Source organism: Barbus barbus (genome assembly GCF_936440315.1).
Source record: "Barbus barbus genome assembly, chromosome: 41".
In the NCBI taxonomy this organism is placed as follows: Eukaryota; Metazoa; Chordata; class Actinopteri; order Cypriniformes; family Cyprinidae; genus Barbus; species Barbus barbus.
The window spans coordinates 18,282,382-18,307,576 of record NC_136719.1 but is presented as its reverse complement, the minus strand read 5'-3'; the positions used below and the strand labels follow the sequence as shown (position 1 = coordinate 18,307,576).

Below are 25,195 nucleotides of genomic sequence, written 5' to 3'. Positions count from 1 at the left end.
AATATAAACTACAAACAAGTTTGGTGTCAGTAAGTTTTTTTTTTTTTTTTTTTAAAGAAGTGTCTTATGTTCATTAAGGCTGCATTTATTTGATCAAAAATTCAGTAAACCATTAATATTGTGAAATGCTATTGCAAATTAAAACAACTCTTTTCTATTTTAATATATTTTAAAATGCCATTTTAAACAGCGCTTATTTTGATCAATTTATTGCATCCTTGCAGAATAAAAGTATTCTATATATACACACACATTTATATACATACACACATATATATATATATATATATATATATATATATATATATATATATATATATATATATATATATATACATATTACTGACCCCAAACTTTTGAACACTAGTGTATATTTGTTGTATACAAATATATATAGTATACTGTCTATATACACACAAACGTTTTTGTACAGCAGTTCAAAAATAAATTAATAAATATTTTGCATATGCAATTCAAATATACTTATTATTTAACAAAAGCAGTACATTTACAAAAATGCGGTTGAATTAATATAATCATTTAGAATAATTTATTAATAATATAATATAATATATAAAGATAATAATATTAAATTAGTCATTTAATTATATAAGGACTACAACAAACAATCTGAGGATTGTATACTATACATACACTATAAGATTTTAAAAGGGAAAAAAGCCCTTTTGTCCCATGTGAAACAATGGTCTTGCATATCCATACTTATAATTCTGAATCATCACAAATAATCTGTCAACTAAAGATAAAAACATTTTTTTTTAAAACCAGACAAAAGCAGCAATGTTTACATAACTTTACTCAACTGTTAGTTAAGTTTCTTGCCATCCAAGAATACGGTCACTTAGAAAAGCTCTACTCAGCACACACTGGAATGGCATCTTCATCAATAACCACCTCTTTTTCTTCCTCCTCAGCACATTCTCTCTCCTGCCTCAGTGACCTCTTGCGCTGCTCTTCTAGGAACAAACTGGATTTGGCCGGGATACAGAACTCACGGAAACACCTCTTGAAGTTTTCATCCAAGAAGGCATAGAGGACAGGGTTTAAGCAACTGTTAGCATAGCCCAGAGCAATGCAGAAATGCATGGCTGCCATCGAGGACTGGCTGGTCCCAAGATCCACATGGCCCAAGGCCTGGATCAAAGCCAAGACCTGCACCGGCATCCAGCACAACACAAAAGCAGCGACCACAGACAGTACCATATAGGTGATTCTCCTCAGATTCCGGTCCTTCTCTCTAGAACCAGACAGGAGACGGACACTGCGCAGACGTCGCACCATCAACCCATAGCAGATACTTATGATCACCACAGGAATCAAGAAAGAGAAGAGGAACACACAAATCACAAACACAGGCCACCAGTGTTCTCTTGGTTTAGGCAAGTTCAGTATGCACTCGGCACCTGCACAGAAATAAAGTCAGAGAATTAACTGATAAAGCTGATTTAAAGTTGTGCCATGATTTACAATGAATCGTGAGCGGAAAGCAATCTATCAAAAGAGAGAATAGGGATGAAATACATGCCTATTTATCCTACTATTTAAAAGTGCACAAATCATAAAAAAATAAAGAGAATTTTTTTGTCTTAAAAATTTCTTCTGAACAGGATGTTTTACAAATACACTACCATTCAAAAGTTTGGGGTCTGTACAATGTTTTTGAAATAGGTCTCTTATGCTCACCAAGTCTGCATTTATTTGATCAAAGATACCTTAAAAACAGTGTTGTTATGTGGTTTTATATACTGGTAGTTGTGTTGCTTAATATTTTTGTGGAAACTGATTTTTTTTCTGGATCAACAGAAAGTGTTATTTGAAATAGTAATCTTTAATAATTTAATGCATCCTTACTGAATAAAACATAAAATTGTGTGTGTGTGTGTGTGTGTGTTTTAATTTTACTGGCCCCAGACTTTTGAGCTGCAGTGTATGTTTCCTTATGTAATGTAAGGAAAAAGCTATTTTATTCTACAATGGTGGTACTTCCTGTTGCTGTAATCATTGTTAATGTACACAAAGTCATATATATTTTAATTTAACTCAAATGCCAATTTGGTTGATGTTAATTTAATATGGCATTTTTTGTTTCATTTGTGATTTTATTTTATGTAAAAATTATTATGAAGAAAAATTATAACTGCACACACACTGCACATTTTCGTGACATAATGAACAAACATTGACGGGCTGACACAGGATAATGAGAAAAAAGACTACCGTAAACATCCTTCTCCTCCTCCACCTGACCCATGATCATAACAGGCAGTCCTACGGCTGACGCCAGCACCCACACAGCCACGTTGATCTGCTTGGCCCGGACCGGGGTACGAACTGTCAGGGAGCGCACAGGGTGGCAGACGGCTATGTAGCGATCCACACTCATTATGGTCAGGGTGAAAACACTTGTGAACATGTTGTAATAGTCAATGGCCACAACAGCTTTGCACAGAGCCAGACTGAAGGGCCAGAAACCAAGGATGACATCTGTGCCTTGGAAAGGAAGAGTCGCCAGCACTAGTGCATCAGCCAAGGCCAGGTTAAAGATGTAAATGTTGGTGGCCGTTTTCATCTTTGTGAACCTGAAGCAGGCACAAATATCACTGTTCAAATAACTTTAACACATTTTATTTAATTAAATTTATATAATTATTAATGTACATTAATTTATATGAATGGATATTGCATAATACACTAGTATAAAGTGTTTTAACAAAAATAAAAAATAAATTACACACTCAAGTTTAAATTACTAATTAAAAACTTTGCTTTAATAATTATTATTATTACATCTCTCATGACCTTGGCATAGTTAGTGTCAGGCTCAACTATTTGTGCTACAGGAATGCTATTTATACATTTTATAAATAAAGGGGTTGATATTTAAAGTACATGTTAAAGTACAAAAATCAGAAAATCATTCTGTGGAAACCAAATTTCAAGTGAATTTCTGTTCACAACTTCACATTATATTAAATAGGAAATAGTTTTAGCTTTGTATGTTTGTATAGTCTTAGCAATTGGAGATGCATGCATGCAAAACACACAGTATTATCATATATGACAGTATTATTATATACTGATCGTCTGCCATTGTTTGCAATGCCCTAATAGATGACATGACCTATTAACAAAGACAAGGACAAGCAAGAGCATCATTCAAAAAGCAAATGACAATAACTACAGATGGATCGTCAGTATGTTAGGATAAGGGTTCACCTAAAAATTATGCCATCCAAGATATAGATGAGGTTTTTCATCGGAAAAGATTTGGAGAAATTTAGATCACTTTACATCACTTGTTTACCAACGGATCCTCTGCAGTGAATGGGTGCCGTCAGAAAGAGAGTTCAAACAGCTGATAAAAACATCACAATAATCCTCAAGTAAGCCACACAACTCCAGTCTATTAATTATTGTCTTGTGAAGCGAAAATCTGCATCCATCAAGACATTTTTAACCTTAAATCATTGCTTCTAACTAAAATAGAAGTCCTCTAATATGATTTTTGTCTGGGGAAAATTAATCTTGTCTGGATCAGGAGAGAAATATGCACAGATCAAGTACCGTTTACAAGCGAAAACAATCCAAAACAGTTTTAAGCAAATATGTTGGTGGATTTTGATATAAGAGGACAACAGGGGATAGATTCTTCAAATCTGTTCTGATGAAGAAACAAACTCATGTACATCTCAAATGACAAGCGGGCGAATCAATTTTCAGCACATTTTAATTTTTGGGTGAACTACACCTTTGATGAAAATTCAATCTGAATTATAAGTAGCCATGCTAATCTTCAAATATTTTCAAATTTAGGCATATACTGTTTCTTTCTGGATATAAAAGAAAGACTATGCAAGTGATGTTGTGAAAACCTTGCTAAAAATCCTCAAGAGGTAGACTGACACTTTTCATTCCAAATTCAGTGAAGCTCAGAGACAGGCGGTGATCTTCGAAGGTAAAGAAATTGCAGGTGGTGCTTGGTAACCAGCCTAGCAACAGGTTTTAAAATTGGCCCATAGGACTATATATCAGCACGTCTGAGTAATGACCATATAAGTGAATGGATGAACACACACATTATAACACTAAAGACACAGACTCATTGTCTTTCCCTGTATACACAAACCACAAGCATGTACAACTATAAGGATGTTTTCCCTTAAAAATTATGAGGTGATGGAGCAAATCTATTTTCTGACTCCTAATTTCAAGGCAGTTTTCCTTGTACATTAGATCAGCATGGAATTCCTTCATAATTATACCTTCAACAAAATACAAGCATGAGAGGGGGCGAGACAAAATTACTACATGGCCATGCTTGTCATGTTAAAGTGAACGACCAGGCGAAGAATGCAAGTTGGTAAATCAGAGGGACATTTTGCATTGTCTCTTCGCAGTCGAACCTGCATGAATTCCTCTTTCTCTGAATTAAACCTCAGGAATGGCTGAAACAATGTTTAGTGATTATAAAACTCATTGTGTATTCTGCTAATACGAACTCTTGCTGTGTTGATCGAAGCTGAGTCTTGGCCCCCATCTACAGCTGTTTCACGATATGGAGGTTTGGACAAGAACCAAATGTTTATTTAGCAATGTAATGAACAAGCAGCCTTGAGACACGACACTGGCAGAACAAGTGCTATGATGGATTAGCTAGTGCCAGAAAAGAGAAAATGGTGTCGCTTCAAGCTAATAGTTCACTGTGTTAATGTACAGTTTCAACTACAGGGCAAAAACATGTCAAAAACATGAATTGCAAGTCTGTTTTGGTGATAACAGCCATGTGATCATGCATAGTTCAACTATCAAAAGAAATAGTAATCAAAAGAAGAGAAAACACTTCTCATATCTTTTGTTGCGTCCAATTCCAGTACAATTTGTATTATAGATTTTAAATGAGGGAAATGTCAACATGGACAGGTTGCAGGACACAAATTAAAATATTCATACATTGTGTGTTTTAAGTGCATTTTTGTTTTTGATAACCAAATTTGTTCTGTGTGAGCATGAAATCTACTCTGAAACAAAACCAGCTGAGAACTATGCAACATACAATAAAACCGATGAACATTCCCAGGAATTGGTTCTCCTGAATATAACCAAATAGGACCCGTTCATACATTAAAATTAGGGAAATGTTCTGCTCTTGTCAAAAATGTAAATCATAAGAAGCATTTTCAAATAGTGACCCCAATTAATAAAAGCATGATGATGAAACAATGTTGCAGCAAGATGAACATACGTTATAATGATGCTCTTTTTTAACCCTACAAAGCCTGAGTCATATTCGATAGATGAATTTCTAAGGCCTCTAAATGATCAACATGATTGCACCTTTACTGAAAAACCTATTGTGCAGAATCTTCTATGCCTTCTGATCTCTGTTTAATAGTTCATTCTTTTTACCAAGTAAAAGGCTTGTATTATTATTTCCAACTTCATGGTACACATCTTATTTTGCTGTGAAATCTTGAATGATTTTTGTTAAGTAAACCTAAAAAAAATCCAAGATTAATTTGCTGGATTGAAGCAACTTGGGTTTACTTTATTATCCATGCATCACTAGAACATCATGTTAAAATGTAAGTATAAAAAATAATAAAACAAGCTTCTCAATCATCTCTCAATAATCACTGTTTTAGATTGCATTATAAGTTTAGCCTCTCACAATTAAAACTACAGAGCTTTGATCATAAACTAAGCATTTAAATGTCATCTTTCTAAGACATATTATTGGAAGATAAAATAACAACTGACATTTATATGCATTTACGAAGGTAGCCTGCTATATACAAATCTGACTGATTTACATTACAAGCGATAAGAATTTAATCTTACTATTAGGCCATAAAAATAAAACATCAGGATGCTGAAATTGTTTGGGTGTCTAAATAAAATGCAGGTGTTTTTCTCCTCTTTGAGTGTGAGTTCCTTATTTTTGCTATATTATAATATATGGGCCATAGAGGCCTGATGTATCAAATATGTTTCATTTAAAAAAATATATATTTTTCTGATTATTATTTCATATGTCAGGCTACAGGGTTAACTTTGTAACTATATGCACCTCACATGCATTGAACTGGTTGTCCTCCTCTATACATCAGAGCTCGTTCTTTAGTCTAGCACACACACTTATAATGATGACCCCGAACACTTATTCTCACCTGATAATTACATACATGACCAGGCAGTTCCCCACGAGCCCCACCACGCACACTATCAAGTAGACCACAACGACAGTGATCTTTGCGCCCTTAGGTAAAGGCTCGTCTACATCATCTAGCTCACTCAAATTCCCCTGAAAACGCGAGTCGTTGAACATCTGTTGGACGTCGGACAACTCGAACAACTCCATCGTGAAGAAAGCACTCACAACTGTTGAGGAAAAGATAAGAAACTAACAAAAACGTATGTATGTCTCACAACAAACAAGTGAACAGAAGAAGTGAGTAAGGTTTAAACGACGCATACACCTCTTTAAATCCTCTCTGAGGGAGTAGTATTGTAAAGTACTTACATCATTAAAGTGCAGATCAAGCTTGAATTGTGTGACGCTCTCCGGTGAAACTAAAGAGAGATGGATCCATCTTAAACCAAGAAAAAAGAGTCTCTTTACCGCTTAAGATTTCATGTTCAGCGAGACGAATCTCCTCACCGTGGAGTCCGACGTTCACTTTGCGCACATCGTTACAGTAATCAAACATTGCGCGTGCGCGTGAATGTGTGTGTGTATATGTGTGTGTGTGTGTGTGTGTGTGTATGTGTGTACAAGTTTAGCTCCAGGGTTGGTTGCTACACTTTTCATTCCTTGTTGAATATCTCTGGTGGAACAAACATTGACATAACCTAGCCAGGTACAAAGAAATCTTGGTCCTTGGGTAAAAAACAAGCAAATGTAATGCCATAAATATTTGATTTATAATAGGCCTATATGATTGTCTTAACGATATTCACAATCTTTAAAAAATGGTAAAGAATAAAATAAAAATGTGATAATTATAAATAATAACAATAATAAAAACAATGTATAAAAATGTTTAAATTACCACTTGAAAGACTTCAGATGTTATTTTGCTCCTCAATATATGTGACCTTGGACCACAAAACCATAAACCATAAACTGAATAAATAAGCTTTCCATTGATGTATGGTTTGTTAGGATAGGATTTGGCAGAGAAACAAATATTTGAAAATCTGGAATCTGAGGGTGCAAAAAAAAAATCCAAATATTGAGAAAATCGCCTTTAATGTTGTCCAAATTAAGTTCTTAGCAATGCATATTGCTAATCAAAAATTAAGTTTTGATATATTTACAGTAGGAAATTTACAAAATATCTTAATAGAACATGATCTTTACTTAATGAATGATTTTTGCCATAATAGAAAAATCAATAATTTTGACCCATACAATGTATTTTTGGCTATTGCTACAAATATACCCCAGCGACTTAAGACTGGTTTTGTGCTCCAGGGTCACATATAGGGTGGTGACGATGTAGGAGCAAAGTAGAGGGTTCTTTTAAATTTAATATAGCAATGTCAGTGTTGGACAGTTATGTTTGCAGTGTTTTAAATAAGCTTTAGTTTATCTATGGAGACACTGAGGCATCCAGCCAAAAGTGAATTACTATAATAGAGTCTTAAAGTTATGAAAGGATGGCCTAACTTTTCAGTGTCTGATAGGTAGAAAGTTCCCATATAAATTATTTTAGCAAAAGAAAATGACTTATAGTCTTTAATTCCCTTGAAGTAATCCGCAATCTTGGAAAACTAATTTCATCTGGTCTAGAAGAAATATAGAGCTGTATGTCTTCTGCATAACAATGAAAGCTAAAGGCTAATAATCCTGGCAGTGTTCATTGCTTTATACAGAGGGAAACTGCCCTCTGCTGAAGGGCACTGCACAAGATTTGAAGCTGCAACTTTTTTTTTCTGCTGTGGAATTCACCATGCTGCCCTCCAGATCACAAGTGAAATATATTGTATGACTGTTTCAGAACAATGAATTCTGAACAGAAACAATAGGTGGATAATATTGTTGAAACAGAGAGATTTGGATGCATCACTGACTAAAAATTATGTGGACCAATGCAGTTAAAGGCCATTAGGCTAACCATGTGTCTTCTGATGAGACTAGTTATTTAAACAATTAAATTGCACCGAAATATAATGATTTGCACAGAAATATAATGGATTTGAAAATCATAATGCTTTCGAAATTACAATGCATGATATGGTTGCTTTACACTTTAAAATGCTTTCCTTACCCTACATGCTGCTCAGTATATAACGCACAGAGCTAGATAAAGTACTCACATTTAACCTTGAGAGGAAAATTTACAATGCCTTTGCCAGTGCCATCTTATTTACTGTGAAAGCATTTACTCATGGCTGTTGGTGATGCAGTATGACAGAGAGAGAGCGAGAGAGAGAGAGAGAGAGAGACGTGAAGCTGGAGAATATTTATAGTGATGTTGTGCTGTGGGCTACAGAGTGTTTATAAGGCAGCACACACGGCTAGCACTACTGCAGTTCGTGGTGGAGATAAATGAGGGGATATTTTGTATCCCGGTGGAGAACACTCACTGAAATGTGAGGCAATCAATTTTCGACCTGCACTCACAAAACAGCAGCTCTGACAAGCAGAGGTTGGAAAACTCAGAGCAATGCCAGGGAGAAAATGAGCCAATGAGCAGGAGAGGAAGCGGAGATGATAGTGGTGACAGGCAAGAGACAATGTGGTGACAGGTGTGGGAGAAACAAAAGGTATAAAAACAAGTCATGTGAAATGGACAGTGCGGATTGTTCATTTGAAATGCTCTTCCTCGCCAAGCCAGTTTATATAGGCTATATAGGCCTATGTGCCTCAAAGCATGTGTGTTTAGGCAGAAAAAAAGCATGCTGGATCAATTTCTTTCCCTCTCAAACGAGATTTTGTATATACTATTAGACAAACACAAAATTACCCCTGTGTATGAGAATCACCATTACATCACAATTAAATGCCCTCCAGTGCAATTAAATGAGTAATGGCTAATAGAAATGCTTAGAAAGTCTGAGATAATGAAATTCACAATGCCAGTGACCCGATTGCTCAATAAAACCATGTTCTTAAGAGTTACGCATGGAATGTAGCAATCATTATACGTTTAAGAAGAGGAGAATAGAGGGAAATTGTATCACGCTCAATAACTCAAATGAGAAGTAATGATTAAACTTAATCAGCATATCATGCCCATTAAGGCACGCTATCTGTCAGAGAAAGAATGGCTATTTCACACAAGTGTCTTTAAGATCCCTGAAATTAGTTTTTAATCTACTTTTTTTCATGCAACTGGTCTGAAGTTAACCTGAATGAGATCAATGAGCTTCTTGCTTGTTAATCCTGTCAGCGGCAATGCAGATTTTTGTTTTATTATTTGAATGTTTATTAATTGATGTAATTTTTTTATGGCTGCTAGATCATTTTAACCGAAGTTAACAGTCTTTAGATTTATACATATTTATTTTAATTTTTAATTTTTTTGTGCATGTACATTGACATCAGCATGGTGGCCTTGTTTTATTTACCTTAAAATAAATGATTAATTAATAAATATTGAGAGTAATTTAATATATTTGTAGAGCTTTTAAAATTACACCAGTATCTACCTGATTAATATGTTAACGTAATGAAAAAGTTTAAATTACAACATGATATCATCCTGCCCTCTTCTGGTGATATTTGGTATTACGGAACAGCAGTTTATAATTATCTGTTCTGGTCCACTTGTCAATTTAAGGGGAAGGGCATAAATACCCAATTATTTTCTTACATTCAGTTTGAAGCATTTTCATTTCAACTTGTGAAAAACATAGGCTACTTATGGGGGGAAAAAAATTCTTCATGCACATTTATTAATTATCAACATTGAACACAACACAACAACAGCATTTTATGCCGCAGGAGGCGACAGAGTTTCACTTTCAAGCCTTTAAGCTTATATGCAAAGCAGTCCCAAACTACATAGCATAACAGATATACATATAGTCATATATTTACACATATTAGTATTCATGTATTGTACATAAATTTACACTTTAAAACAAGATTTGTTTTCACTTTATTTTTTAAGGTGTCCTTGTTACAGTTTAATTATACATTTAAGTACTGAGTAATATTAATTAGGGCTGGATTAGGGTTACTTGCATGTCAGTATGCATATTTTATTGTTATTATAATAGTCAATACATGTAACATGTGTAACAAGGACATCTTAAAATAAAGTGTTACCCAAGATTTATACATTTGTTAATGAATGAGTGTTAATCAAATTCGTAGCATACTGTAAAAAAATAAAATAAAAAATAAGTTTAATTGTGCTCAAATCAAAGTGGTACTAAAGTCCCATCCAACAGTGATACATTCATTATTCTTTTGCACAACTTCAAATTTAAATTCTGATGAGGAAAATTGTGTTGAAACTAGACCAGACAGTGCAAAAAATTAGCTACTTGATGAGTCAGGTTGATTGTTTAAAGTGCGTTTTGACTTTTGAGTTGAAAACAACACTTTTGATGTTGATGTGATTTGATGTTGCTGAATGGAAACTTGAACCTTATTGGTTGATTTGTGAGGGTACAAAACGATTCAGCACTCCAGCATTTTCTTAAACGCCTTCCTGAAACTATTGTCTAAGAACGCGTAAAGGAACGGATTGAGACACGAGTTGGCATAACTCAGTCCCGTGATAAAATAAGAAATACCTATAACCAGAGGAGTGGAGGGCAAGTCTGAGGTGAGGGCGACCACCGTACTCAGGTGGAAGGGTGTACAACAAAACAAGCAAACGGCAAGCACGACGAAGACCATCATTGTGACTCGTTTCTTGGCTTTGTCTAGAGCCTTTCCATTTGAGTTGAGACGCGTGCGTCTCAGCTTGTAGAGCATCACGCTATAAAGGATGCATATGACTGAAACTGGAATGACAAAACCGAGGACCAGCATGTAGATCCGACTGGCTATGAACCAGAAACTCTCAGGGCTTGGGAAACTCAAAACGCAGCTCTTCCGGCTCTCCGCGTCGTCGGGACTCACATAGACACCGGCGAAAACGGTGAAGGGCATCACGATGAGAATGACCAGAGCCCAAACGCTCAGGCTGACCGTTTTGGCTAACCTGTAGGTCCGGTGGGGCATCCGTTTGGAGCGCAACGTGGACACCACGACCAGATAGCGGTCCACACTCATCACAGTCAAGAAGAAGATGCTGGAGAAGATGTTGTAATGGTCTATGGACATAATCACTTTGCATGAAATCTCTCCAAACGGCCAGTAGTTTAACAGGTGCTCGGCTATGTTGATGGGCAACACCAACGTGAAAAGGTCGTCGGCGATGGCCAAATTCAAAATGAATAAATTGGTGACAGTTTTCATTTTAGGCGCCTTCAAAATCACGTAAATAACAGCGGTGTTGCCCGTGAGCCCCACAGCGCAGATGATTGAGTAAATAACCGGTAGCCAGATGTAGAAGTCAGGGTAGAGCATCCACGCTGGAGACGTGCAGTTGGTTTGGTTGTAATCCGGACTGATCAGGTTGCATGAAGATTGCATTGTTTTATTATCCATTGTGCCTTTCAATTCTATTAAAAGTAGAGAAAGTAACAGTTAAAAACTACATGCAATTGTTGCATTGTTTTCTGCAGAGAAGTCAAATATTGTTATTGTTTCAGTGATTATTTACTAAATACATTTTAACAAATATTTTTGGCATATATTCGTACAGTTATTAGTTTACCTTTTTAATAACTACATAAATGTTGGTTATTCATTTAAATCTTTAAAACACATAAGAGTTTTGAAATGAAATAGTGTTTCATTTCACGAAGTTGAAAATTCATTGAAGTCATAAAAGTAAAAAGGTTGAGAATTAGTCCTTTTACCTGACAGATCCAGACATACAGGATCTTCTGCTGATTTGCTCTATTGGTATTCAATGGACACTTTGTGGTAAATGGCAGAGCGCAGCGCTTTTACGCGCTCGATTTCACGCACCTATGATGTAAGACAGACCCTCCACCAGTCTCTTATATCATTTTCATTTTGTTTTGTCCAACAGGAAACACGGTAAGTCTCATAAAGTGCAATTTATCCACTTAGTCTTATGAAATAAATGACTATTGTAGCAGAATGAACATTGTTTTTCTTAGGAGTCAAAAAACATAAAATAAATAAATATAATAAATGAAAATATAAATATAATTGAAATTACATAATACACAAAAATAGGCTAAATTAACAAATCAATACTTACAAGTGGTCAAAGTGGATTTAATCTATTTTGTTCAAGCAAAAAAAAAAAAGAAAGTGTGTAATGTAGTGATGTAAATGGGTACTTGTAAAGCCAGGATGCCAGCAGCCTTTTTCCTGTAGGGGCTGAAATGTCAGCCTGTTCAAGCCTTATATTAAGGCTATTTTTAACATAGTTGTTGCCATAGTGATTTACAAGTCAACTTTTTTTCTCTCCTACAACCTTCTTATGCAGATGACTACACACTTCAGGAATTCATTTAAATGTATTGTTCTCTAACATCAGCATGTTACTCTGCTGGAGCTTTAATTATCAGGATATTATGTATGCAGACACCTGCTGATATGATGTATATGGGCATAATTAAATTTCTCATAATTTAATAACTTTTTTGCAATGCTATTTTTACTTTGAGATACTGCATTACTCTCAATATCTGCATTAGGTTTTGTGAATATATAATGAAATTAGAGGCATACAACAGTCTATTTTTAGCAAGATAAGCAGCATGCAGTATCTATGTGGAGTTCATTTTAGATTATTTAAAACTGAGAAATTAACTGTGGCAGTACGTCAGGCATCACTGCTGACGTCAATACTCACAAAATATATTTGCAGTTGTCAAGGTAAAGTGTCTGTAGGTGAAAATAATACTGTCTTCTTGTATTCACATACGGGGCCTTGAGAAATCACTGATGTTTTATGTATAGTAGCCCATATATGTAGTGTCATTTTCAAGTTCATTCTATAAAATTAAGTAAAAGCACTTAAGATGTGTGATTTAAAGTAGCTTTCACACCATAAATCAGAGGCCATAATGTTCTCCCTGAGTGGATGCATATATGTTCTGATTTGGCCGTGACAAATGATCAATCAAGGTAACACATAAAAAAAGAAAAGTTGCATTAGTAATGTGATAGCAACACATGCCTCAGAAAAAAATAAGACTCCAAATTAGTAGGAGTAAACAGGAGTAAAATAGATGCTGAACTTTTATGATAAGGCCTAAAGAAGGAAATGGAGTCTAGGATGATCGATGGACGGGGAAAGGTTGCCAATGTGGAAAACAGATTGTCATGACTCACGACTTGAAGATTGATTTTACTTAGAATTGGGTGTTGGTGAAGTTTCAGAGGTGCATGGGGGAAGGGTAATTGATCACCATTTTAAAGCTTAAGTTATTAAGTTTTCTTATTCAAACTATGGAAACTACAGCTATTTATTAATTAAAGTTTGTACATTAAGTGTAGGTTGTTGGGTGTAATAGAACATTATTTTACAATAAAACAAATAAACTGTGACACAAATTTGTTCCAATGTACAATTAAGGGAAAATAAAAATCACTGAAAAATCTTGACAGATAAGTGGAGGAAACTTCGTCTTTCTCCAGATTCTGAATCTAATAATCAAAACCAAGTATCCTGATACAGTAATCAAGACATAACAAACATTTACTCAACACTGCAGGTTATTTACAGTGGCATGCAGTGTTAGCAGCTGCATAAAACTAATAAAATATTAATTGCTTATGCAAGACAGTTTGTTTCTGTTATCGTCTGACACTAACTATTTGCAACATCAAAATAATATCACAAATGCTGGCCTAGACCAGTTCACAACTCAAAATGCAAAATCAAATGAGTATCTTTGGCTCATTTTCATACCTTTTCAATCAATTAAATCCCATGTGTGCAAACTGATCCATCACATTTAAAAACATTACAGTGAGCATGTTATACTCTGCCTTGCATGCATTGATTAGCCAATTCAATTCTTCAGCCTTTTGTTGAAGTGGCATGGACCATGCAATTTTTCTTACAGTACATTTTGTGTACCAAAACCATTTTAAAACGACTGTTCTGAAAAGTGGCATCAAGGGCACTAACAGCACTTGAAATAGGCTATGATTTATGTACTTTTTAGACTGTGTAGACAAATGTCAAAACATTGAATTTGCTTGATTTGTATAGTTTTGACAGCAGTTAATATGCTTTAATATGTCCTGCCTCAAGGGCTTTCATTTACATTAAATGTGAATTAAAGCAGAATAAACAAAAGCAAAGTACAAACGAAGCATCAGGAACACTGTGTAATAGAACAAAACACCTCGTCACCCACCTCACCTTCTCTCTTTTTCTCACCATCTCTCCTCAGACAGGTAAACAGAAATGCTTGTAATGACTGTGCTCTTTATAGATGTGATATTCTCTGTGGTGTCAGTCAGAAGAGCTTTGATCTATGTTAAATATTCCCTCATTCATCTACACTCCCCCTGCACATTTCTATATGGTGTTCTATATGGTATCTGTTTGTTCTGTCTGGAATCCAGTTTTCAATCAAGGCCCACAAGGTAAATGCAAAAGGATAATTTGTCTAAAAAAATGAAAATTCTGTTATCATTTACTCACCCTCATGTCATTCCAAACCTGTTTGACTTTCTTGTTTGGAACAAAAAAGATATTTTGAAAAAATATTCCTGCATTTGTTTCCTGCAGAAGAAAAGAGAAACAACAAGAGAGTGAGTACATGAAATTTTCATTTTTATTCCTTTAAAGATCTGTGCTACAGTCAGGATTTACTAGATTACAGGTTAAAAAATGTCCTTTAAAAATATTTTATATTCTGAATATTTTTATTTGTACAACAAAATGAGTAAAAACTTTGTAAAGTAAGTAAATCAAAATGTCCTTTTTCTTCAACTCTCTTCTCTTTTTCTGTTCTCCTCTCCTGTGAGATAAACATGTGGCCCAGCAGGATGATCAAAGTGCCTGTAATAATTAAATTTATGCACATGTATTATTCTGTGACTTTGCATCTACACACTTAAAAATAAAGGTTCTTTATTGGGATCAATGGTTCTGTGAAGAACCTTGAACATCCATAACCTTTCAAATGCAGAAAAGGTACTTTATTGTCGAAAAAGGTTCTTTAGATTTTTTAAATGTTCTTAATAATGGTTCTTTTAAGGAACGGTTCACTGAAAGGTTATTTTGGGAACCAAAAATGATTCTTCACTGCAAAAACATCCTTTTGGAAGCCTGATTTTTAAGAGTTTATAAAAAAAGTTGCGAAACCTTCAGAGTGGTAAAAGCAAATGTCTTCAGATATACTTGCAAAATAAGAAACAGTATCCTTTTCAAGGACAGAGGAAAACCACAGCACAAAAGAAATGTAGGCTGAGTGATGCAGGGCCAGACAGCTCCACCATATGCTCCATGCTGGAATTTGAGAACGCCAGGTTGAAGTGTGTCTCATCACATGCTTAATTGCTACACCAATCCTTATGAGTGTATTTATAACCACAGATAAAACGTATTAAATGAATTTTTGCAAAAAACATGTTTTATCAGCCTCTATCGGTCTTATAATAAAGCAAAAAATATGAAAATAGCCATTAAACATACAAATTTTAAGCTGGTCAGATGATACATGTATGTTTACTAGATTCAGACTGAAAGAGAAATCTCTCTGCACCACTGATATGCATCAGAAGCAAGATTATAATGCAGATTTCAAACAATTTGGTCACTCAAAAACAGCAAGCACAGGCAAATGGAACAATAAATAAAATGTTTACTAAGTTATAATCCTTAGATCTGAAATAGGACATTATTTTACTACATTGTGTTTTCATAAAAATAGAATATCTGCTTTTTCAGCATAATTTTATGTCTTTATAACTCTCTATAACTGGAACCCTGGGACTCAAGCAGCTTTTAATTTTTGATGCTTTTTTTTCCAGCCCTGTTCACGGGCCTTTGATGGCCCAAGCTTTTTTTGAAAATATAATATTAATAAATAATTATTCAAGATTCCTTTTCTTATTTCAGGGATGATTTATCAAATAAGGCTCTTTAAGGCTTTTTTCTTCTATTTTCATTTTTGGTAAACTCATCTTTCCACCCCATGGGCTTTGAAATTATTTCCAGAAAATAAAAACCAGTGTGTTAGCACCTCTTTGCTAATGCATAAATGAGTGTTACTGAGCCAATTTTCAGTAATGGCAGGAAGTGAATGCATTCAAATGTTCTCTCTCTTATTTTCTCCTTATTTCTTTAACAGCGGCAGTCTGTACTCTCGCTCTATAAGCAGGCCCCATGGATTAACAACATTGATACCTCAATTAGCACATTTATTATGTGCAGATGTTTTCCAGCAGGCTGTAGGGTTCACTGATGTATTGAGAGTGTCCACACATTATTATGTGGACATGTTAGTTTTACACTTGGGTGCCTGTGTGTTTGCGGTTTAGGACATTATGGAGTAAAGATGGAGGAATTTTCACATTTTGAGTGTTATTACAGAGTGCACAGGGCCAGAACTTGCCTTTCAGGACACATAAAATGGATTTGGTTTAGGGGTTCTCTCACTGTGTCCAATGCAGTACATTATTTGAAAGCAACACATCTGATGATTTTCTCTCTCCTTTTATTCTTAAATCTAGCACTCAAAGAGAAGAAAAAATCAGTGAATTAATCAATCAATCGATGTTTCATTGACTCAAAAATGTGTAACTACATATGTGATAATCCTAAATATGAATATACTTTAGAAAGTTTCGATATGATGAAAGTGGAAAAGAAGTAAGAGAAATGAATGTACAGTAACTGTTCAAAAAATAAATAAATAATAGTAATGTGAATCAAAAGTTTATTTAGCATCATTAATTCTTATTTTCAAATCAAATCATTTATTTCTAATTTATTTTAGCTTTGCGTTTCATTTCCTAATGGGTCTTTTCATTTATATGCTTTGCTTTCTATGTACTGCAAAATTTTAACATGATACTGTATCTAAATATTGCTCAAATATAAAGTGGAAAAAAAGCCAAATGTTCTCTTATGATGTAACGTGTAATTGCATATGCATTTTCTTTGTAAAGATCCTCTCCAGATGTATCACATGATTTGTCAGTGGGCTAGAAAGTCCTAAATGAAACAAGCTAAATGACAATGTAACAAATGAATATGGCTGAATGCAAATGCCTTCACACAAACAGAAAGATCTCTGTGTTGAATTTAAAGTTGCTTATGATGTTTATATGCATGAATGAAGATGTTAATCATCTCTGTAGCACGAAGCCTCCAAAGGCACATTCAGAGTGGTTGCGGTCACAGGGTCCTGCTCTGCCCTGGAATTCACTACCAAATGAACACAATTGTAGCCATTCATTTTCCCAGATGAAAGGCGGTGTTTAGCATTTTCTTTGTATAATGAATGTGAGAGAACTAATAGAGATGCTTCATCCTTCCTAATCCCTGATGTTATTGCTTGTGCGGTTAGCCTTTTCTCAGTTAAATGTAGAAGAGTTCTGTACACAAGGATCAAAACCGTTGTTCTGCCTTGTTGTTTGTATTCTGTTGTTGTATATTTCAGGCTGGCAGAGGCAATAGACTAGTCTGCCAGCATTCAGGGAACAAAGGAAGCAGAGATACCTCTAAACAGAATGTGAACAATGACTGAGGATGACACTAGACAAATCATTGGACCAATAACGCAGACACACAGTCTGTCACAGTATCTGTCGATAAGATGAAAGGCATCACACGGAAGAGGAAATAAAAATGAGTGAGAGAGGAGAATAAAAGTTCAATCTAATGAGGACATAATGTTTTCCCCTCTCTTAATATTGAAAGGTTTTAAAAGATGAGACGCTCATGCGAAACTGAGGTAGTTCAGGTCAATACATAGAAACGACTTGCTTTCACCAAAGTGCATGTCAAAACATGAAGGAAATTCAAACAAATATATATTTACATACTCAAGCTGAAACCTGATTTGCAAGCCCTTTGACAGACTTTTACTGACGTTCTCATTTCTCCAGCAGGGGGCGGAATATTAATAAAACGGAGTCTCGGCGTATCAAGAGGTGGCGCTAGAGAGCCATGTTCAGCTTCACTCTGTTTAAACTAAGGTTCTAAACACTCACTTAAAAGCAATTTGCATTATTTAAACACTGTGCATTTAAACGTGAATATTTTATTCCCTTTTAATTAAATTTATTTACACGTTTCAGATTTAAGATCCCACTGTACATGTCTATAATTAAATCTATAAAGCAAGTAATACACTATTATAGTTTTTATTAATATTTTGAATTAGTCTTTATTTTTAGATTTTCAGTTTTAATTATATTTTAGTTAAAGTAATTTAGTTTAAGTCATTTTGTTCTTGTCTCTCTAGTTTAGTTTTTATTAGCTTTTATTTAAGTTTGAGTTATTTTAGTACATTTTTTAATGAAAAGATGTAAAGTCTTGCCTTGGAAACTTGGAAATAAATCTCATTTTATTTCAGTTAACATATATTTTTATTTTAAGTAACGAAAATTATTATTTATAATAATTACTTTATTTTAAGGTCCAATTCTAGCTATGAACACACCATCAACTATGACTTTTGCCTCAATAAACTCCTAATTTGCTGCTTATTAAAAGTTTGTAAGGTAGTTTAGGTATTGGATAGAAATAGGGATGTGGAATGGTCATGCAGAATATGTGCTTTATAAGTACAAATAAACAGCCAATATGTTAATAACGGGCATGCTTATAAGCAGAGAATTGGTCCCTATACCAGAGTGTTGCCATTATTTTTAATGAGATTAGTGTTAGTAAACAAACCCTGAAATAATGTTCCAGTAAGCTTTTGAGCACACTTTAGAGAACCGCAAAGTGCACAAATTTGGAACAGTGAAAGGACCTTCTTTCTGTCTCTCGGTTTGTTCATTTGACATAATCATTCAAATGCTGACACTCTAGCAAAATAAATGGAAATTTTCATACACTAATTGAGATGCACTACATTGCTTGTATCATTATAAGCCATTTTATTAAATTATAATGAGATTTACATTAAAAAGAGATACAAATATAAAAAATATCTATAAAAAGCACAAACTGTACAGTAGAACCAAATGACTTGCAACCTAGATAATGTGATTCAGTGATGCCATTGAAGCATTACTCAGCTGGACCAAACACTTATTAACCTTGTGGGAAAGGGACAGAGCTCAGCTTTTATTGAGCTGATACACATGACCTCCGCAAACTGTGTCTGTAAGGTTAAAGGAATGTCAGGTCAAAGAGGAATCTTAAATCGAGAGGTGCCTTCAGATCAACTCTCAAGTATTTTTGGACAATCAACTGTTAAAAAAATAGTGTGTTGTCTCCTTTAATATATATAGTCAGGTTTATTAGAGTTAATACCAATAACTAAAATAATGAAATAAACTTTTTCTACTTGAGCTTTATCTAAAATAAAATAAAATGGTTAAACTTATTTTATTTCAGATATTTCCCAAGGCAACATTCTCATTTTCATTTAGTTTAACTTTTTATTGCTTAAAAAGTAATAAAAACTATATAAAAACTATATAACTATATAGATATAACTATATAGTTATATAGTTATAAACTATATAACTATACATATAAGGAAAAAAATCTAAATAGTATTGCAATGATACTGATATTACTAATATCAGTGTGTGTGTGTGTGTGTGTACATAAATATATATATATTTATTTATGCATGCGCTCGCACATCTATTAAATAGATTATATGTCTATATAAACATCATGATGTTTGCATTATACAGTTCGTTATTGTAGATGCGTGAAGCACAGTGAATTATGCCTGGCTCTGCGGTTCTGTCAATGCATGTTGTGATGAAATGTCATCCACACATCAATGATTCCACTGGGATTGTATCAAGAGAGGTTATCTGATGTCACAGAGCACACTAAAGGACAGAGAGTTTCTCTCAAATACATCAAGCATTATTCGGTTTTCAATATTTAATCTTCTTTCATTTAATCTGTGAAGAATGTCAACGTAAAACAAAGCGCATATTATCACTGCTCCTCCCTATGGAGTCCGCTATGACTGTCATCCCAGCATCCATTATGCAGACAAAAGAAAGGATGACCACAAATCGATGCATTGCTTATCTCAGTTCGGCGGTACAGTTGATAGACTTTCAGGTCCTTTTCTGCTGCCTTTATGGCACAGGAGTCATTCACAGGCCCTGCTGTCTATTCGCCTGAGGCAGTTCCTCTTCGCTCTCTTCTTTTCCTACTTTTCCCTTATCCCTCACTCCCGATTCCAGGAGCATATGTCACTTGGAAGTGCTCTGCTAATTAGAGGGCTCTTTTGTCTGTGGGTTTCTCTTTTCTCTGCTCTTATTGTTGATGGTATTGTCACTGGAGTATCTGTGGGAGTCCTGGTGTCCCGACAGAAGGTTTTTATTGGACTCTTAATGAGTTTACCTCGGGTGGTCTCCTCTGCAAATCTGCACCTCTCATTCTGTGCCCAGAGTGAGCAGAGCCAGATTTCAGCCATCAGAGCCTCTTATCTCTTCAATTCAGGGTGTTTAAATGTGTGTATCTGTGTGTGTGTCCTGCGCAGGGACACAGGGAAGCGCTTTATCTCAGGAATATGAGCTTTATACAAGCTCAACCTGATTGTTTTGACAGTGCAGCACTTTACAGAGCGCACAAAAATGTGAGCGTGAGGAGAATTGTCAACAGTGCCGACTTGATTTCTTGTTCTCTTGGGAAAGTGGCACGTGTGCCATGTCACAACTAGTAAATAAGAAGTGACCCTCAGTGACCCTGTCCTGGCATTCTCTAGGGTCATCTCTCCTACAGCACCTGCTCTCTGAAATAAAGAAATCAACAAAGGTCACGACCCCTGTGTATAAAACTCCTCTGTGGGTCAGAGGTCAAGCACTGACCGGTGTGGCTGTCCCAAAATGACTCCGAATCACTGCGTCCAATCGTAACGCGACCCGGAAGCATTCAGTTCCCTGGTGGGCTGACACGACATGTCAGAGATTCTGGTTATTAGTTTTGGACATTTGCTATTACAGTGTGTTTCTGATAAAATTCTGTAAAAAAAAAAAAAAGATTTTTTTTTTTTATTAAGGTCTTGTCATGTCATCATAGAAATTAATTTGTGAAGGAAACTTAGTACATGTTGTTTTTTTAAACAATTTGGGGGTTGTTGTTTTTTTGTTTGTTTTTGTGTGGTTTTTTTTTAAAGATTTTTTTCTTTTATAGAAATTAATTATTTCATTCAGCAAGGATGTATTAAATTGATCAGAAGTGATGGTAAATGCATTTATAATGTTGCAAAGGATGTCTATTTCAAATAAATTCTGTTCTTTTAAACCCTATCCATCAAAGAACTATGAAAAAAACTGTTTCAAACAGTTTTGTATTTTTCACAAAAGAATATTAAGCACTGTATTACACACTGAAGACTGGAGTAATGGCTTTCCTATCACAGGAATAAATTACATTTGAAAATAGATATAAATAAAAAATATATAAATAATATAAATAAACTTAAAAAGAGGAGAAAAACTAATTATACAACGTAATAGAAAGTAAATACCCCCAATATTTTACATAAGATCGAAAAATGTAAATGTATAATTGCCTCTTAACCTTTTGTGATTAGCCTACAAAGTGATTACTTTGAATCACTATTATCTGAAAAGTTGCAGATGGTGACTAAGTATGGATATTTGAATAGGAATTTCCAAGCCAGCCAGTCAGCTGTGCATGCTCACAATATCCACCAATTTAGTCTTTGTATTGCTGGGGAAAGCAGTCTAACCCCCCCTTCTGATGTATGTACTTTCTATACTATTTAGTTTATTTGCATACAGATGTCTAGTCAGCCCCACTTTGGGCCTGAAAGGGAAGGAGGGCTGCAGTCCTGAGAGTTGATGACTAGCCCATAATTTCCGAGCATACTTTATCGCACCATGGCTACTTTGTTTCGATCACTGGGCACAGGTGGCATCTTAATTACCATGGATATTTTTGTGAGAAAGGGTGAGGGCCATTTGTATTGGATCACTAATTGAGCAGACCCTCTCAAAATACCATTAGCACCACTTGGATCATTAAATTTAAGGGCCTGATGACACAGAATTACATAATGGCTTAGCCAACATTTAAATAGAGCAACTTTTAGGGGACTTCTGCTCTCAGATATGAGGGTATCCATCATATATGAGACAAGATCACCAATCTAGACTTTTGCGTCCAGAATGTGAATAATTAGTGAGGGGAATTGTGGGGCATGGGAACAGGTGGAGCAGAGACACTGGATGAGGGGAGATTGTCTCAGTAGTGAGAGAGAACGAGAGAGAGAGAGAGCAGAAAAGAGCTTGTCTCCTGTTCTTTCAGCAACTTTTGTCTTATTCTTTCACTAAGACAAGAAAACTTATACTTTAGGACAGCTGCTAAGCTGATTTTCCCAGAGATTAGCTGCATATCTGTTGTCAAAGAACTGAACACATAATGCAGGCCATTGTCTTTGATGTTAATAGTCAGCAAAGTTTCCCAAAACCTGAAAGTTCTTATTGAACTTTTGAGGTTTTAGTTCACAGGCAATCAAGGCCTTTGTCTTTTTGCACAGCCAGACAAAACAGACTTACAATATAAGCTTATATTTTGAAAGTTAACACAAGTAACGTATAGGTTTAATATTTTGTCTGGCCATGCAAACATGTTTTAAAATTACTTTATGCTGTATGTGTGTGTGTGTGTAGGATTTATTTGTTTTATTCATATTCTATTTTATTTATTTTGTTATTTTTTTAAATATTTTTATTTATCTCATTATATAATATACAATAAAATATACAATATACTTTTAATTTGAAACTTTAAATAAAAACAGACTTTTTGTGACACTCATTGTTCAGTCATAATTTGGTTGCTGTTATCTCATCTAAACTTTAGCTGTTTCCCTTCTCAGTCCCTTGCCCCATTTTTTTCTCACAAGATTCTTGAAAAAAGCAAACTAGCTGGGCTTGCCTGATATCACCCTCCAGGGTGACAGCTGTGCCAAAAAGCCCTTCACCACACACACACACACACAAAGCTCATTTAGGGAGCCTGGCTCAGTGGCCTGGAAATCACACTCTAAGCTCCGCCCTAAAGTGTGGATGGCCATTGTTATTGTAATGAGGCCGTGTGCATGTGTATGAAGAAGAAGTGAGTGGGTTTAGACTTCTTCCCTCCCGTAGACATATTCCACATAGTAACTATAGAAGTTTTCCTGAGTTTTCATTCAAGTTGAAGATGATTACAAAAACCTCTACAACATGTCAAATAATTATAAACTGTCATCATCAACCATTGTGTATGAGGCAAGAGTATAAATAATTAATCAACACTCTCTAAAAGAAACAGAAGCAAAACAGACATAAAATCCTTTATCATCAATATTCACTAACATGAGACAATCTAAACACATAAAAGCCACTGCTGACAGACTCCAAGTGCTCAAATGTTCATATGAGTCCTTTCAAATAAATCTCAAAAAGCTTTTCATACTTTCTACAAGCCTGGTGTCCACTAAGTGTAAATGCCTTAATAAGCACCCCCTGGCCCCCTATACACGTCCCATGGTCCCCCTCCTTACTCACCATGCCAACAGCAAGTTGGTGATGGCGGGGGCGGGGGGGGGTTGTTCTCAGCATCATTATCAGCAGGCCCATCTGCCATGGGGGGTAAGACTTCAGATCTTGTAAAGAGGCCTACGTAGGCTCCAGCAGCAAGCCAGCACATATGCCTTCTCACTGGCCAGACAGGGGAAAGGGTGGGGGAGAGGAGAGGAGAGGGAAGAGAGGTACACCAGAGTGCACAGACTGAGTTTGGGAAAGAATGAGAAGGCCTGATCTGAGGGCATGAGTTTTCATTGATTGACTGATTGATTGATTAACTGATTTATAGAGTTTATAGAGACTAAAAGTCTTTTTAAAAAGAATACATTTACTAAACATTTATGTTAAGAAAACTTTTAAATATTTTTAAAGAAATTATAAGAAAAGCTTTTAAATATATATATTTTTTATTTTATTTTAAAATGTGTTTCCCTTTTTCCTTTGTAAAGTGATCTGAAAGGCCCTGCCCTATAATATATATATTAAACATGTGTGTGTGTGTGTGTGTGTGTGTGTGTGCGCGCACGTTTTTGTGACAAATGAGGACATAAATTTGTACAATGACACAGGTATGACATAGGTATTACAAGGAGAAGGTGACTTATGAGGACATTGCCCCATGTCCCCACTTTTCAAAAACGCTTATAAATTATACAGAGAAAGTAGAAATGCACAGTCTCCTGTGAGGGCTAAGTTTAGGTGTAGGGCAATAGCATATACAGTTTGTTCAGTATAATAACCATTATGTCTATGAGATGTCCTCACTTTTCACAAAAACAAACATGTGTGTGTGTGTGTGATGATGTTGTTGTTATTATTGGGGTGAACATCAGTTAAACCAAACAGAAATCACAGGGATGAAATAACATAAACAATATAATCAAAAATTTCCTGTCTGCTTTATAATTTAGGATCATGTTAATTATGTTTAATTTGAACATCCACATAAACTTTGCATCTGCATGTCTAAAATATTATCAATGCCATAGCCGACCAGTTTGAGACACACAGCATAAAAGTAGTGGCAAACAATGAGCCAAACGTTCTCTTAACTCTTTGTCTCTTTAGAAAATGTGTCTCTAAACAAGGAACAATAGTTTCAGATTGTGCTCTCTTACCTTGTTTAAAAATTTTTAAAATATGTATTTTTTTGAGGTAATGCAAAAAAAAAAACACTCAGTAAAAATTTTTACAGAGAGACTTTAAAGTTCTGACACATGACTCGAGGCGTACAAGACAAGCTTTTGTTTTCATTTTTAGAGGTCATTGTGTAGGGGACACAGGCAGTGAGGCGCGCCCTCATTGGCTTGTTGAGATGAATAAAAACTACCCCCGCCGCCGCTGATTGGCGGATGCAAACTTCTACTAAATAAGACCGCCCACCTCTGTCTGTAAGTTTTCTTTAAAGTAACTTTCTCT

At 35.2% G+C, this 25,195-nt stretch overlaps 2 protein-coding genes across 2 annotated transcripts; both read right to left on the bottom strand.

Moving 5' to 3' along the window:
* Nucleotides 1–873: 873 nt before the first annotated feature.
* Nucleotides 874–6,379, bottom strand: LOC306860926 (delta-type opioid receptor; the record flags this gene model as incomplete). Its single annotated transcript, XM_079402949.1, has 3 exons — nucleotides 874–1,424; nucleotides 2,239–2,600; nucleotides 6,189–6,379. The coding sequence occupies 3 exons, from the start codon at nucleotides 6,377–6,379 to the stop codon at nucleotides 874–876; spliced, it is 1,104 nt and encodes a 367-aa protein (XP_079259075.1).
* A 4,275-nt stretch (nucleotides 6,380–10,654) lies between these two features.
* On the bottom strand, nucleotides 10,655–11,632 carry LOC306860134 (neuropeptides B/W receptor type 2; the record flags this gene model as incomplete). Its single annotated transcript, XM_079401681.1, has 1 exon — nucleotides 10,655–11,632. One exon carries the CDS (start codon nucleotides 11,630–11,632, stop codon nucleotides 10,655–10,657), a length of 978 nt encoding a protein of 325 aa, XP_079257807.1.
* Between the last annotated feature and the right edge of the window lie 13,563 nt (nucleotides 11,633–25,195).